This window comes from Arvicanthis niloticus, chromosome 21 (genome assembly GCF_011762505.2).
Source record: "Arvicanthis niloticus isolate mArvNil1 chromosome 21, mArvNil1.pat.X, whole genome shotgun sequence".
Classification (NCBI taxonomy): Eukaryota; Metazoa; Chordata; class Mammalia; order Rodentia; family Muridae; genus Arvicanthis; species Arvicanthis niloticus.
The window spans coordinates 44,091,456-44,109,054 of NC_047678.1; the positions used below are offsets into that span (position 1 = coordinate 44,091,456).

General features: G+C 43.6%; 1 protein-coding gene across 1 annotated transcript; it reads right to left on the reverse strand.

Moving 5' to 3' along the window:
* Positions 1 to 1,142: 1,142 nt before the first annotated feature.
* Positions 1,143 to 11,642, reverse strand: LOC117693773 (C-C chemokine receptor 1-like protein 1). The gene is made up of 2 exons (XM_034484520.2): positions 11,538 to 11,642; positions 1,143 to 3,186 (listed from the first exon to the last, which is right to left on the reverse strand). Exon 2 carries the CDS (start codon positions 3,126 to 3,128, stop codon positions 2,058 to 2,060), a length of 1,071 nt encoding a protein of 356 aa, XP_034340411.1. The 5' UTR covers positions 3,129 to 3,186; positions 11,538 to 11,642; the 3' UTR covers positions 1,143 to 2,057.
* Between the last annotated feature and the right edge of the window lie 5,957 nt (positions 11,643 to 17,599).

A 17,599-nucleotide genomic window follows, 5' to 3' on the forward strand; every position in this document is an offset into this window, starting at 1 on the left:
TTGTTTTCTCGAGACAAGGTTTCTCTGTGTAGCCCTGGCTGTCTTAGAACTTACTCTGTAGACCATGCTTGCCTCGAACTCAGAAATCTGCCTGCCTCTGCCTGTGCTGGGATTAAAGGCGGGCGCCACCACTGTCTGGCTCTCTCTTTCTTTTAAACTCCAGATTTTATTCCCCTCCTGGTCCACCCTCCGACTGTTCCACATCCTGTACCTCCTCCCCACCCCCTGTCTCCATGTGGGATCCAGCTCAAGGGGAGACCCCAAGACCTAATACTATTACTGAGGCTATCGAGTGCTCACAAAAAGGGACCTATCATGACTGTCCTCAGAAAGACCTACCAAGCAGCTGAGAGAGTCAGATGCAGATATTTGCACCCAACCAATGTGCAGAAGGTGCTGAGCCCTGTGGTTGAGTTAGGAGAAAGCTGGAAGAAGCTGAGAAGGAGGGCGACCCCATAGAAGACCAGCAGTCTCAATTAACCTGGACCCCTGAGATCTCTCAGACACTGAAACACCAACCAGGCAGCACACACCAGCGGATATGAGGCCCTCAAGACATATACAGCAAAGGACAGCCAGGTGTGGGTTTAGTCAGAGAACATCACCTAACCCTCAAGAGACTGGTTGGTATTTCTGAAGCTTTAATTATTAGAATCATCTTTCTGGAGTTTTTTTTTTTTTTTTTTTTTTTTTTTTTTTTGCTTAATATTCACATATTCTATGACTTATGGAAACATTGTAACTAAATACATTTCCTTTAACTATAAATTCACTTACATGATACTATGTGGCAGACATTCACATCGGCACTTTGTGTGTGCTGTCAGTTATTCTTCATGACAACCTCATCAGGCAAATGCCACTACCATCTATACTTTAAAGATTGGGATGATTAATCTCTGAGAAATTGAGCAAATTTTTGCAGTTACATGTCAGATTGAAGGTCTAAAAAAAAGTAAAGTATTGCAGCAGTGGAAGAAAATATTGGACAAATTAGAAAAGATGGGCCCATAAAGCCTTCAAACAATATTTAAAAAGCAGAAGCAAAATAAAAAGTTGATGAAATTTATTACACCATAATTAAAGATTTGTATTCAACATAGAATAGGACAAATGAATAATACATAGACATCACAGGGAGAGAAGTCATCGCGAGGAATAAAGCACTAGAAAAGAAAATTCTATCACCTCCCAGCATGATATAACATCAGTAAATGGAGTTATCAACCCCAGGAAAGTCTCCCAAGGTAAGCAGATGGCAGCCACTGAAAATGGGATCATCAGGTAAACCAAGTTCAAAAGGCAAGCCTGATACGATGATTCCAGAGTGCATTTCACACAACACATATTACCCCTGCTACTAAGTAAAGACAAAGCAATAGAAAGTATCACTCCAGATTAGATACATAGAACCTGCAGGATTAGAAAGGTGAGGTGGAGGTTAATGTAATATAATAAATATAATATATGTAGTGTACATTATTATATTACATTAATTATATTACATACTTAGAGGCCTGATTCTTTAGAGAGAAGACTATGAACAGGGAAGGTGAGTATCCTTCTCTATTTACTTGCTGGAAACCTTTGGTTTTAACAAATATAAAATCTCTCTAAAGACGTTCCTACTGAAATGACAGAGCACTGCCTCAATAGGTCTCAAATACTTTGACCTTGAGTTCCAGGGTTTTCAAGAGGAGGCATTTGTGGGCTGTCATTGGCTTCCAGGTTCAGAGTACACACAACTGTGTGCTTAACTGGTTCCATAATCACTGGGAGTGGGGTTCACTTTGTTTTTCCAGTGCACAAACCCTACCTCCTGTTGGGTCTAAGACCTTCCCTGGAACCGATTGTCCCAGTCTCCGGAATGTCTCAATTTGTTCATACATCCCCTTTCTGACAGGAAGACGATCACGGCAAACATTCTATATATCTAAGCTACCTGCAAGGCTCCTCTGTTTTATAAGACAGTGAATCCTCAGTCTGTACTTGTCTTGGAGAGGCACATTGTTTTTTTCACTCTCTTCTGGGCCTTTGCTGGCACCCAGGGGTCCGAATTATAAGTCAGTAGAGATCTCAATTTCCCCTGTGGGTGGAGACGTGGCACTGGCCCTCTGTGCTCGGTCCATGGAGACGAAGGGCAGCCATTTTGGCAGGGATACAGCTGTATGCCTCCGAAACAGCTGCCAGAGGTACTTCCGGAACCGCTCACCCACAAAGACATAAATGACTGGGTTGGCACAACAGTGGGTGTAGGCAAGTGCCTCAGTTATCATCAAGGACAGGTCGACCTGTTGGCTTCTCAAACAACTAGGGGTGAACAGGACATCTTCAAAAGCAGACACAAAGGCAGCCAGGTAATAGGGGGTCAAGAGGAGGAAGAAGAGAAGGGTAATAACAAAAATCAGACGCATGGCTCTGGCTTTCTTCTTATTGGGTCTTCTGTGTAGAACAACGATGATCCTCGTGTAGCAAATAACCATGGCCAACAGAGGCAAAATTAGTCCAAGGATGTTCATCGTTAGAGCCTGAAACCTCAAAAAGCGTAAGAGGCTCTTCTTGGGCAAAACTGCTCTGCAAGTATGGTAAGTGAACTCCATCTGGCTCTTGAAAACATACAGACAAGGAATAGAAACCAAGGTAGCCAGGACCCAGGTAATGACGCTGCTGATGATGCCGAAAGTAACAGTCCGGACCCTCAGGGCAAACACGGCATGGACAACAGCTAGGTATCTATCGATAGTAAGCAGGATAATGAAAAACATGTCACTATACAAGCCCAGGTAATAAAATCCAGACAGAAACTTACACATGGCATTACCAAAACCCCAGTCTCCTTTCATGATATAGTCAACCCAGAAAGGTAATGTGGAGAGGAAGACCAGATCAGAGATAGCCAGGTTGAACAGGTAGATGCTCGTCATGTTTCGGAGCCTCTTGTGCTGTATGAGCACCAGAACCACCAGGACATTGCCTATCACGCCAATGACGAACACCAGGGAGTACAAGGGAGTCAGCACTTTGATTCCAAATGCCCTCACATTTATGCTGAAACATAAGAATGCAGACATGAAGTTATCCTTGGCAACTGTGTTGTGGGAGGGCTCTGTTACAGCTGGAGTCTCCATTGTAAATTCTTCTACAGGACACGGACAATGTTTGCTTTGCTATTAGACACGCAGGGCTCTGGAAAACAAAGACAAGGAAAGCTTATATTTCTTCAACCAGTTGAACTATTTGCTAGTGGCTAGAGTTTACTAAACCCTGAAGTTGAAGTGGTGAAGGGAGTGCTCACATCTTTTCTGCCCACATTAAACCAGTAATTTAATAGAGTTACCAAAGAAAAAGTGTGTAAATAATTTACTCAGCGATTTCACTTGTGGTGAGTAAGGAAAACACAAAAGGGGCCTTCACAGCCTTTGTAAACTAAAGATTCTTAAGTGGTCTACCCCCATCCTAGGGCTTTAGACATTGGACTTAGTATTTAAAACCTCTTGAGGATACACTTTATTCTTATTTTATAGGTCATGTCTCAGAGGTGCAGTGTTGGGAACTGTGCCCCAGGACACAGAATGGTGAGAATTAGGGCTTGCACTGAAACAGAGGATGCTCAAACCCAGCCCTACAACTGTTGGACTTTCCAATCTCTAATCAAAATTCTGGCACTGCTCCTGAAGTCTCCATAAAGGTTCTAGAAAGAAGGATAGTCTTGGCAAAGAGTAATAAACCCAACAACCACATAGATTTCAGTCAATAAATGTTCTTAGAGGGCAAATGGCCTTGTCATCACTTGAAAAAACTTTCCTTCCTTCCTTCCTTCCTTCCTTCCTTCCTTCCTTCCTTCCTTCCTTTTTTCTTTACTTCCTCCCTCCCTCCCTTCCTGCCTCCCTCCCTCATTTCCTTCCTTTCTTCCTCCCTCCCTCTCTTCTTTCTTTCCTTTCATTATTATTGCCTAAAAAACAGACTACCGCTGTCATTTAATAGACAGGGCCATGAATGTTGTGTACTGAAGAAATCATCCCTTTTTGACACAGCTAAGGCAGTGAATTCCTAGTAGGACAATCCATATTTTACAGGTTAAGACTCAGGGTACCAAGTTGGTCGTTTGGCTTATGCTGATCCATATCACATGGCCTTTATGCGATACAGGTAGACTTACAGCTAGCTCAGCAGCCCTAGTGAGCACCATGAGACAGCTAAAAGGAGGGCATGACCTGGAGACAAAAATGAGAAATGGGCTCAGGGAGGAAGAGATGGCTGGATTTAACAGGTGACAGCACACAGGAGCTAGATGGAAACTGGGACTCTGCTGAAATGGGCTCTGAGTTATTGTTTATTATTATTATTTTAAATAAGGATTGCCTTGAGATAAACAAAGGACCCAATAGATAGATTGCCACTGAAGGACTTCTTCCATACCACGTATGATTGTACACAAATTCTTAGCTAGCTTTTTGAAGAATCCCTCAAGAAAAGGAATGTGGGCTTTGTTGTAACATACTAACTTTGTGACTTTAGAGGAATCAATCTGTTTCTTTGAGCTAAGTTCCTCATCTGGGACAGGCGAGATTAATGAATGTTTACCTTGCAAAGATGCTATGAAGCAATGTGACCAGTACCCTCTACCCCCAGACAGTGGATATCAGGGACCCGGCTGTCATACAGTGGTCCTGTTCTAACGCCTGCCCTTAGCAGGTGCTCTGACCCCCATTGGTATTTCTTCTCTCCTTACTGGGTTTCCTCATAGGTAACATAGAAAGTGATTTTTCTTGATTGTCAATGACAGTTCTTCCAGGTGAATCATGCTATGAAATCTCTAGAAAGTTTGTCTCACAGAATTAGAAAGTCAAGTAGTGGTTACAGAGTCTTGAGGAGAGTTTGGAAGCAGGGTGGAGAGAGTTTAGAAGGAGAGAGGACAGTAAACAGGACAGGGTTGGAACTGGACAGCATGACTTTTCTCATGCTCTATATAGCACAGCAAGGCGACTCTGGTTGATAAGGCATATTTTTGAGGTATACAGGGTTGACTTCCCATTACTCTGGCCACCATTACACACTGCACATGTGTGGCGGTATATTTTCCACTATATTAAACTCTGTATTTTGGGAGGAGCTAATGTGGGAGGAAGAAGGAGAAGGAAGAGGAGGAGCTAGGGAAAGGAAGTGGAGAGAGAGGAGAAAATGGCGGTGGATGTAGGTGTGTCTCCAGCAGTTTAAGTTAGTTGTAATATCTAGGTTAGGTACTGGGTAACACCTCTAATTGTGTGGGCTTCTTGTTATTAGAGCATTACCAAATATATAAAGCTATTGGATAATCTTTTAAACATTAGAGTCTCATTTCTATTGGGTACCGCGCGGATGGAGGGATGGTCTAGACTCAGCCCAGCCTTGTGGAGACAGCGTGGTAGATAGGCAGAGCCATCTCCCACGCTGGCGTCTCGTGGGTGCCAGGGCCAGGGTCTCTGGCTTGCCGTTCCTAGCTGTGGTGCGTCTGTGGCCTCTGGCTGCTTCCAGCTGTGGAGTGCTTGGCTTTAGGCCTTGGAGCATGGTGGCTTGAGCTAGGCTGCCGCTTAGATGGTCAGCCTGCACAGCCCCTTTTATTAAATATTAACAGTAACACACATGTACTGAAATGTCCCCTGTATCTTTTACGTATGTAGAAGTGGCACATGTGAAATAAAACCTAAGACAATTGAAACATAAAGTAAACTCTTCAGTATGTGGTTATTGATCAGAGTCTTAATATTTGACCCAAATACCTATCAGTTAATTACGCTGCACCTGCTCCGTCAACCCTGTGATCACCCTGGGCTTCTAGAGCTCTCCTGTCTGGGGTCTTTAGTGAATGTTTCCTGATTACAAGTCTGTCCTGGAACAGCGGTCTTTCAACATTAAGACACATGGGGAGGGCTGGAGAGATGGCTCAGCTGTTAAGAACACTGACTGTTCTGCCAGAGGTCCTGAGTTCAATTCCCAGCAACCACATGGTGGCTCACAACCATCTCTAATGGGATCTGATGCCCTCTTCTGGTGTGTCTGAAGACAGATACAGTGTACCCATATAAATAAATAATATTAAAAAAAAAAAAGACACATGGGGAATGGTGAACTATTCTGCTGAAGTCCCTTGATTTCCTATAGGCTCTGTCCCTGTCAGCTCTCCCTGGGGACACTTGGGTGGCAGTCAGGTTGATTGAGACAGAGATTTCTGCTTCCTGCTGCTCATGCTAGTGCTGAAGAGGGCAGGCATTCAGCTTGGCACTCAGGACTTGTAGGTAGCTGGCAGCTCTAGTGCAGAGTCAACAAAGGTTGGGGAGCAATATCATGTGGGGCAAGGTGGTCCTCGGGAGCCCAGTTCCCGGGGCACTGTAGCCAAGGTGAAGGCAGGTTGACTCCAGCACTGTCAGGGGCCATGTTCAACAGCCACCTGCCCACTGAGAGCCCCAGCTCCATCTGTTCTCCCTAAAGTGTCAGGTTGTAGCAGTTCCAGGGTATACTGTTGCTAAGGAGACATGATCTGGGCTGTGCTTGGAGGAGAAACCAAAGGTGCATTTTGCCATTGTCCCTCCCAGGCCTGTGAATAGTTTCTTGTAGAAGTCTGTCCCAGGTCCCTTGCACAGTGCTCATGTAGCTCCCTAGAGCCTGGAGTCTACTGGTGTCCTGTAGCCTGGTCATTTGTGAAGTGTCTTGGAAGAGATGATAAGAAGTACCCAGGCCCAGGGTGAAGCCAGATGCTTATTGTGGCTCATAAGAGTCAGTTGTGTGCATCTGTTTCCTCTCCACACAACATGTGGACAACTCGCAACTGCCCACCACAGAAATCAACAAGCATTATTGACCATGGTTCTCTGTTTTAGGGAGCGGTCAGTTTTGTTTACAAGGCCTTCCTGATTGACTAACTGAGACTTGTGATGCATCCTAATATGGAATTGAAGGAGCAAGAAATGCTGTCTGTGAAAACCTCTATTTGTTCTTTGAAAATCTAACCCTGACTCCAAGGACTTCTAAAGCATGCTTTTATTCGGGTATTGCAAATATATACTTTCTCTGAGCCCTTTCCCCAGAAACCCATGTACTCTTTTCCAGGATATCTAGACAGGTTTCAGAAGACCTTGCCCCTTGTATTTTAGCTTGGGCAGTGTTAATTCTCTTTTTCCCATATTATTATGTAGCAGAGGATGGCAAACCTTCCTGGGACCAAGGGCCTCCCCTCCTGTTATTATAGGGCAAGGCCATCCTCTGCTACATAATGTATCTGGAGCCATGGATCCTTCCATGTACACTTCTTGGTTGGTGGTCTAGTCTCTGGGAGAACTGGGTGGTCAGGCCAGCCTATGTTGTTCTTCCAATGGGGTTGCAACCCCCCTCCACTCCTCCAGTCCTTCTGCCAGCTCTCCCACCAGGTTCCCTGAGTTCAGCCTGATGGTTAGCTTCAAACATCCGCATCTGCACTGGTCAGTTGCTGGCCAGACCTCCCCAGGAACTGCCGCACTTGGTTCCTGTCAGCAAGCACCTCCTGACCACGACAACAGTGTCTGGTTTGGTGTCTGCAGACATGATGTATCCACAGGTGGGGCCTCAACTTAACTCTTTGTGGATGTTAAGTCAGCCCATTTAGGGTCTTTTTACATGGTGTCTTTGGGCTAGATTAAGAGTCTGTGAAGGTACATTCTCACATGTCACTACCACTTCTTCTGCCTTCTAATACCAGAGAAGCTCACAAAGCCAAGCCACACCCAACGAAGAGCTACAGAGTTACCCCGTAAAGGGGTGTACAGTGGTTTTAAGACCATTGTTTAACTTCTACTCCAATGCTCAAGTTTATTTTAGGGCCTCAGGTGAGGAATTCCTTAAACTCCCTTTATGCAACCATCCTCATGGTTAGTTGTAGTGAGAATTTCTGGTTTCTTTAAAAAACACAGAAATGTTATGGGAATATGTCTTTGTTTTCATCCTATGTGTGGGATATGGGGCTGCTTCAGATTGTCCAGAGCAGCTGACGGATTTGCCCTGTGCTCTAACAGCACAATAAACCCATCTCCCACATTGTCAACTGCTTTACCTTTTTATGATCTTGTCACGTTCAATGAGCAAAATCTCAGACTTCATTAGTTCCATCTCCCTGCACCAATGAAGTTGATATGATTGGGAAAACTCATATAACCATATATGGACTGGTATCACTCTCTGGATGAGCCATATTTAAAGGGTCCATTTAAAAGCATAATGCGCAGAGAAGGGGGAGACAGAACCTGTAGAGACCACCTCCAGTAGATAGGCATGACCCCTGGTCAAGGGATGGGGCCAGTTACCCATCCCAAAGTTTTTTTTTTTCCCAGAAACGTTTCTGTCCAAAGGAAGAACAGGAACAAAAAATGGAACAGAGACTGAAGGGTCAACTGGGAAATGGCTCCACCTGTGGATACATCATGTCTGCAGACACCAAACCAGACACTGTTGTCGTGGTCAGGAGGTGCTTGCTGACAGGAACCAAGTGTGGCAGTTCCTGGGGAGGTCAGGCGAGCAACTGACCAGTGCAGATGCAGATGTTTGGAGTCAACCATCAGGCTGAACTCAGGGAGCTTGGTGGGAGAGCTGGCAGAAGGACTGGAGGAGCAGAGTGGGATTGCAACCCCATTGGAAGAACAACATAGGCTGGCCTGACCACCCAGTTCTCCCAGAGACTAGACCACCAACCAAGGAGTGTACCTGGAGGGATCCATAGCTCCAGATACATATATAGCAGAGGATGGCCTTGCCCTATAGTAACAGGAGGGGAAGCCCTTGGTTCCAGGGAGGTTTAATGCCCCAGAGTAGGGGGATGCTGGAGCAGTGGGGCGGGAGTGTGTGTGTGGCGGGGGGCTGGGGGGGAGCACTCTCATACAGGCGAAAGGGAGGGGGGAGGACAGACGTGTGATGGGGAGTGGCAGAGGGGTAACCGGGAAGTGGGATATCATGGGATGGGGGTTTGGTGGAGGGGTAACTGGGAAATGGGATATCATTTGAGATGTCGAATGGAATAATTAACGATAATAAAAAATGAGAGCTACATTTAATATCTACCAGCTGCATTTATGTCTACAGGACATTATTTAGAATTTTCTTTTTTTTTTTTTCCCTTAATTCTCCAATATCAACTCTGACCACCTTGTTTCCTATTTCACTGAGAAAATAGGATCTAAACTTCCAGTTTCTGTAGCCATCTAATGGCTTTGGACAAACTGGGTTTACCTGAAAGGGGGGCTAGAAAAGAAAAAAAGGTGGGGGGGGCAAGAGAAGAATGAAGCCAAGACAAAGTTCTGATCAAGGCTCCAAGTTTAATAACAAACACAGTATATATAAAGGGAAACCCCACAAACCCCATAACTGCTTTAGTTAGAGTGTGTTGTAGAGCAGGGTCAGCGCAGGCAGCCCAAACAGCTAAGTTCCCATGGGAACCTGCAACTGCAGCCAAGGCAGATGTCGCTGTCTAAGTTAATAAGACCTGTGGTGACAAATGTTCAAGGTCTGCTTAGCCTGCTCAAGGCTAAAAAAAGGCCTGTTAAAGGCCACAAGTTTCTTTGCTACCGGTTCCTCTTTACTGTTACCGGTCAACTCTGTCTTCAGTCCTGTTTCATAGACGAATCCTAAATACTCCCATCTAATTCCTGCTCAGATTGTGCAGGATCCCAGCCTGTCCCACCCATTCATGACTACAGTGTCATAGTTTTTCTGTCATATTAGTTCTTACAGTGCCCTAATGGGTTGTCCTTATGAGCACACACACTTACACATACTTACTTCTGTTTTAAGCAAGCAAGCAAACATCAAAAACAAAGAAGGAAAGAGAGAAAGGAAGGAAGGAAGGAAGGAAGGAAGAAAGAAAGAAAGAAAGGAAGGAAGGAAGGAAGGAAGGAAGGAAGACTCTTGATGCTGCTTCCGTCTCTAGGTGGTCCATTTCCCCATTCTTCTTTACAACAGTTACTTGAAAGAGTTGTCTTTATTTTTGTTCACTCCCCCTGTTTCTGTTCTTTCTGGAACTGAGTTTCTGCTTCCAGTTCCTGTTTAATGTCTTATCTTGAAGCCTTTTGTGCCCCAGGCGGAGTCCTTGAGCCCTTATTTCCTTCGTTTCTAAAGATATGCTGTTTTCTCTGTAAGGTAGTCTTACTTAAATGTCTTTTGTAAAATAGAATTTGTAACTCTTTCCTTGCTTTATTTATCATTACTCAGCATACAAAAATATAATTTAATTAATTGTTTACTGTCCTCCTGTGAACACGGGCTGTGAGAAGCTGGAATGGTTTCCTGCCTATAACTGTAGCTCACATGATTATGTGTCAATAGGCACATTTAAATGCTTAAAATCCCAAGTCAGAGGTTTGGCTGTAAGCAGCTGTGCTGCTCTAGCTGAGACTCAGATTCCCGCTATGCAGCCTTCCCACTTTGCCCTGTTCAGATAAGCTTCACTTGGGGGCAGCCATAGGGCTCTTTCTCATACCAGCTGGTAGACTCGAGGAAGCTTGAACAGACACTGTGAGCAAACAATCACCTGGAAGGAAATTCTCTAGGTGGGTGTAAGTAACACAGAAGTATAAGTGTGTGAACTCGAAGGAATTACCCGCTGGAGTAGCGGATCTCAACCTGTGGATTGTGACTCCTTTAGAGGTCAAATAACCCCTTCCACGGGGGTTGAATATCAGATATCTTGCAGATCAGATATTTACATCACAAAATTCATAACGGTAGCAAAATTATAGTTATGAAGTAGCAATAAAAATAATTTTATGGTCGGGGGTCACCACAGCATGAGGGACTGTAATAAAGGTGTGAAGCAGCAGGAAGGGTGAGAGCATTTTAAAAACCAACAAGACAGGAAAAGAAGTTAGGTAGTGGTCTTGAATGGGTGAAGTAGGCTGGGATCATGCACAAAATGGAAGAGAGGGAATTGGATTGGAGTAACAGGCTGAGGAAGAAGCCACAAATTTGCCATATTTATTATCTATCTGTGAGCACTTTCCTTACCCGTTTGCCTGTCTAGCCTCTAGTCCCTCAGAGTAACTTTGGGCAGGGCACAGCCTGAGCTGTACAATTACCTACCTAACAAAGAAAATAGATGAATAGGCATTGCTCATTACAGGTTTCTCTGTACTCTAGTAGACATCCCTCCACTGCACACATCTGTACGCTATGCTGTGTGTGCCCTGGCTATGCCCACTGCAGAGCAGTGTTGAGTCTAGGACTAGTTCCTCCTTTCAAGCTTCCAGCCACAGCAAGATACACAAAGCAGACACAGGGGGGCAGAATCAGAGAACTTTTGAATATAGGAAGAGCACAGTAGTGGCTCTCAGCTTCCTTTCTCTCCTGCGTTGTGTGATGGCTCCCACTGGCAAAGGGCACAGAATAGAATCGCGGAGCGGCAAAGGTGTGAGCATGAGGTCGCTTAGCAGAGCAGCAACACATTGTAGTTTGAGCTTAGTGAGCAGCAGGCAGGAAAATTAGACTGATAAAATGGTCTTCTGTACCCCAAGCTCAAGATTCAGACAGTCTAGTGTACGTACCTGAAAACTGTCCGTGATATACCTGAATCCTGCTGTAGCTGGTGTGTGCTTCCCTTTATCCCAAGCTTGTCAAGTCTCTGAAGTGCGTGTGTCCTCCATCGAGACCTGGGCAGTATGAATCAGACAAAGCCAGGAACTAGTGTGTTAATCCAGGTGACGTTGTGGTTCAACAGTGTCATTGTCACCTGGGGGTTAGCTGGACATATGGGCTTCTGGGTCCAACCCCTCTCAGGGGGAGGAGCTGTCTTAATAAACTCACTGAGTGCTTCGTATTTATGCTAGACATCGAGAATCCGCATCAGACTGGTGCTGGTCAGTGATGGCAAAACCAGAGAGCCAATCAGAAACACAGACTGTCCCATAGGCTGCAGAATGGAAGTTTGTACTTTCACCTGATTTCCTGTGGACCTGTCTACACACTGCTGTGTGAATGTATCCTGGTCTAGTGAGATATAAGTCTGCATAGAGTTCAAGAGACACCTAGGAGAGATGGCTGGAGTACAAATGTACATTATAAAGATACATTTGCTCAAGGTCTAGTAAGACATGTTGGGGTCAGTCAGATGTTCTGGGGGTAGGGGATGGCTCTGAATGGGGTTTCAGGTATAGCCATATATGAGTGTTTATTAATAATTTATTATTGGGCGTGGTACCTAAGGACAGACCCACTATGCTTTCCAGATAGATAGCTACTTCTAGGGCCTATTCTGAGGCTTACTGGGGGCCACTGGAGTCCTGGAGTCAGTTCTGGCTCCTGAGTGGTGTGTGTGTGTGTGTGTGTGTGTGTGTGTGTGTGTGTGTGTGTGCTCATGTATGCAGGAAACGGCATGTATCCCTTTTGCTGGTGAAAGTGGAACTAAAGTTTCCTGCCTCAGGGGATGTTTGACTATATCTATGATGCAGTGGGTATATATTTTGTTCCAAAAATTATATTCATAGGAATTTATCTCCATCTTTTGTTTGTTTGTTTTTCAAGACAAGGTTTCCCTGTATAACAGCCCTGGTTGTAAGTTACTCAGCAGACCATGCTAGACTCAAACTCACAGAGATGTGCGTGACTCTGCCTGTGCTGGAATTAAAGGCTTGTACCACCACAACCCAGTTTCTAGTGATTTATCTTACAAATTACAGGTTATAAAGAAAGGATGGAAGTGTGTCAGTGCAGTGTGTAAGTGCTGGCTAATTTTACTTGAAACACTATACAATCTTTTATCCAGACTCAAAATAGAATAAAAGGCTAGAAGTGTGCACAAACCCAGTGGGATTCTTCAGTGGGTTTCTGTGCATGTTTCCTCCTTGAGGTATCTCTGGTATCTCTAGAAGAAAACTCAGTAAACTGTTAATACTTATGGGCTTTGATGAGTGGAATCTAATACCTGGGAAAGAGAGAGATAAAGACTTATTCATTATTTTGTGCTATTTGACTCTGGAACCAAGTTACTATTATCTGACTACAGTTCTCAAAATGTGTTCAAAGGATCCTTGGGGGTTCTCAAACCCAAAGCAAGGGGTCCCAACTACCTTCCTATTCCAATTATATATCTGTATAAAGTTGGTTTTTCTTCACGAACTTCATCCAAATCAACATCCTAAGAGATGTACTGGAGAAGCAGCAGTGAGAAGCCAGTTGACTTCTACTGTGCCGGGCAGTGTAGAGTTTGCAAAAATGGAGAGCAATGCCATTCTGTTCACTAAAAGCCTTTCATTCTGTAAGATATAACTTTTGTCACTTCTTCTAGCATGTAAGTTTTTGTATCGTTTTAAGAATTTTTTTTCTGATCCTCATTTTTCTCATCTATGACTATTAATAAAATAACCCACAGGCTGGAGTTATGACTCAGCAGAGGACCTAGGCTTAACTCCCAGCACCCATACGGTGGCGCACAACTGCCTGTAACTTTAGTTTCAAGCTTCTGTGGACTATCGCACGCATGTGGTCCACACAAACTCATGCATACTCTCATAATACACATAAGTTAAGGAATTAAGGAAAATAACTCATATAAAGCACTTAGCATGACGTTTAAATAAAACCCAAGCCATCTAAATCTTGAGGCACCTTTGTCAGCCTTTGGTGGCATTAAGTTGACAGCTTGATATTGGCCAAAGAGTGCACCAGGATGACTGGAAGTAAATAAATGGTTTTGAGGGGATGGCTTAGTGGGTAAGAGCACCTGGATTCTCTGCAACAAGAGGATTTCTGGCTGTTAGCCTTGCTTCAGGTTAAATGAGAGAACCAGACTCAAGAGAATACGCAGAGAGTGAAAGAGCAGGGTACCTATGTCATCATCTGACTTCTGTGCACACAAGTGCCCGTGCACACACACACACTATTATCTCTCAGCTCTTTCTTTTATGTCCCTCCTAGAGAAAGCCAGTATTTGCAGTATACTCCTACAGGATTCTTCCAGGTGCTGTCTATGCCTGTGACTAACTCAGAGTTCCTATAGATGCCAGCCATAGGACTGTGGGCAGTTTTCTTTACCACTTTCTTGAGTCTCAGTTTTCCTACCGGGACCATGATAGTTCCTCCTTAGAGTTGTTGTGGAAATTAAATGTGGTTTAATACATGTGTCTTGCACTTAAAAAGTGTTCACTGAACTGAGCTATGTATGCATCTATTTGTTTCCTCACCCAAAGCCTCAGTCAAACCTGTATTTGTTAAGTGCCTTCTACGTGTAAGCAGCCAAGAAATCTCCATGCTGAAAAGAGGAAGGAGAGAGTAACTCAAGGAAGTGCTCAAGAAATTTCTCCTCTCGGTTCATTTCAAGTTAACACTTTGTGGTGCTTCTTGCCAAGTTTTTAAACTCTTGATTCTGCATGGATTCTTGTACTAGCTAATATGCCATATTTTGTTATAGTATGTCATCTGCATCATGTCTTTTCGCTTCCAATTTTGTAAACTTCTTTTCCATTTGGGCCCAATCCTAATCCTTTATCATGTATTTTCTATAGCTCCCAGTATGGAGCTGAATGTGTGTATGAAAAAGAAAGGAAGAAAGAATGGGAGGGGAGACAGAGGAAGACATAGAGGGAGCGGGAGCGGGAGCGGGAGCGGGAGCGGGAGCGGGAGCGGGAGAGGGAGAGGGAGAGGGAGGAGAGGGAGCTGGAATGGTAGAAAAAGGAGGAGGGCAGGAACTGAGGTAGATACCAAGAAGAAATGGTGCTTGCTAGGTTAGTCCCCATGGCTTACTTAGCCTGTTTTCTTGCACAACCGAAGATAATCTTCCCAGAGGTAGCATTGTGCACAGTGATTTGGGCCCCGCCCTATCCATCATTAAGACAGTACTCCACAGATTTGCCTTCAAGTCAATCTTTTGGAAGTATTAGGTTTTTTTTTTTTTCAATTAAGATTCTTTCTTGTCAGATATGTCTAGGTTTGTGTTAACAGAATTAACTAGCACAAAAGCATTCTTCTGAGAAAGAAAGGATGCCTTTTAAATGCTTGGCTGTTTGGCCGGGACAATGTGCTGAGCCTGAGGCACAGGCAGATGGTGGATGACTTGAGTAGCGTTCAGACCCTTAACTATAGAGGTATTTTCAGATAGAATCATGTTCTTTGACTTCTGATGTGAGCAAAAAGCTGACACCCAGATTGGGCTCTGAAGACAGACCAAAGAAATTATTCTGTTTCAATCCTACTCTAGAGAAGCAGTGAGTTTACTAGTTACTAGTTAGTTTAACGGAGCATGGATGGCTCAAAGGAAGCCTCACATCAAAATCCCCTCTTAGCAATGGGAGATGACTCACAAAAACCATATTCCTAGAGTTTTCTTCACAATTAGCAAACAGGTTGGTCAGTCAGACTGTTTTCTTCCCAGAAATTGTTACCATGTACGTAAGCCTGAGGAGGGCCCTGTGAAGCTTTTAACTTTCCAGAGCTTCCTGAGATTGTAAGTTTTATTTACTCTCGGAGTTTTATGAATCTCTCTCAAGGAAAGTGTTTCAATTTGGAGGAGATAAATAAACAACAGATCAGCACCAGGTTTGATGGGAGTAGGAAGGCCAAGGACTGGTGTGTCTATGGCCAGAAATAGGTCAGAGATACCTTTTCTGATAAAAGATTTATATAGAAAATACATTAAAGCTTCCATAAGACAGCAAGGAAATCTTCAAATAACTGGAAAGTTTTTTGATAAGCAAAAATCTTGATTAGGTTCTACATAAAACTGTGTATTCAAATAACCAACGTGTATGTGAATAGGACTCAAAATTACATTGAGAAAGTAGTTCATACCCAGCAGGAAGGCTAATGTGAGAAAAATAATCAAACCACACAAAAGCAAACCCTTATAGTAGACAATATCAAGTGTTGATAAGTTTGTGGAGCAACCAGAACTCTTACACATTGTTGGTACATGTATAAACTGATAGAACTACTTAGAAAATTGCAAAGCTGAATTCATGCCTTTTCCATGACCAGGCAAATCTACTCAAGGTAAACAGATGCATACAAACCCAAAATAGGTTCAAGAATATTTTTAATAACTTTATTTACAAAGTCTTGAACCAGAAATCTCAAATTCCTGTTGCTGTGGCTTGGGTATGATTCCATGGACTTGCTGAAATAAAATCATTACTGTGAGGTGTGACTAGGATGGTAACAGTAAGGGTGTAATATTCAGAAGTGAGGTCATTGGTGGTGATTAAGAATAGTTGAAAAAAAAATTAGGAAGACCTAATAATTGAGTGGTGACTTAGTAAGAGGAAGAGAGTCCAGAAAAGACAGAGCTGCAGAAGCACTCTCAACTGTGAAACCAAAATAGGAGTCACGTCGTTGTTAAGGAGCCATTTTGCTATACATTGCTATTATGCTTCCACACCTTACAAGAATAAGTTTGTTTCCTAAACCGACTGTATCCTGCAAACCATGTCTTTTAACCTGTGCTGAGCTTGTAAGCCCATGATGTATGCCCACTGCATTGCCTTGCTAAACTTCTGAACAACTGTGATGACTCTCCTTCCACATGACGTATTCTTGCTGGTATCTAACTCACAGGCAGCCTTGAGCCACGTCTCCCATGCTTCTGTCCAGCTGCTAACAGCCAGTTATCTCAACAGCTGTTTTCTGTTAACCCTAACCCTTCCTCATAAAAGGGGACCTCAGAGCACAGTGAGGGGTGCTTCCTGAAAACGCCGATTTGGGGAAAGGCAGTTGTCTGGCCAGTCTAAATAAAGCTTACTTAATCAGATCATTGTGGAAATGTTTTCTTCCTCAGATCTAACACATGTGAGGCCCTGGGCCATCTTTGCATTCTCTGAGCAGGAAAAGACATTAATAATAAAATACATTGTTCTGTATTTGTATAATGGAATACCATGCAGGGAAAAAATACTACCATTCCATGCATTTTATGAGCTCCTTTATAGCAGTCAAAGATTATCACCATAGACACCGTAATCCACAGTGATAGAGATAAGAATAGCAGTGGCTTCTGTGTGTACTGATAGAGGAGAGGCACTGAGGGATGTTCCGAGGTTCTGGCAAGGTTCTGACTGGTCATTATACGGGTATAAGCATATAAAAAAAATCTTAAGCTTAGTAAAGTGCATTTTAGAAATGTTACATTTTAATGTAAAAATGTTAGGGCTGTGGAGATGGCTCATTTGGCAAATGTATTTGTCAGGCAAGCATAAATACCCGAATTCAGATTCCCATCACAGATGTAAAATTTGGGGAGCACAGAAACATGTGTCTGTAACTCCAGTGTTGGGGAGATAGAGACACAAAGGTCCTTGGAGATCACTGGACAGTTAGCCTAGCTGAATTGGTGAGCTCCAGGTTCATTTAGAAATGATGAATCAAAAATAAAACAAAACAAAAAGCAAAAAAAAAAAAAAAAAAAACAAAAAACCAAAAAACAACAAACAGGTGAGGAACTACCAAGGAAGATACCTGATATTTACTTACCTCTGACTGCCAAGTGCCTTCCACCTACAGCACACACACACACACACACACACACACACACACACACACACACACACACCCCAATCCACTGTGTCCTAGTTCTCATTCTGTTGCTGTGATAAAACCGTGACTCAGAGCAACTTAGGAAAGG

What these genes read in the sequence shown, in the direction of transcription:
- LOC117693773 (XM_034484520.2), bottom strand. Translation starts at nt 3,128, where the DNA reads ATGGAGACTCCAGCTGTAACAGAGCCCTCCCACAACACAGTTGCCAAG.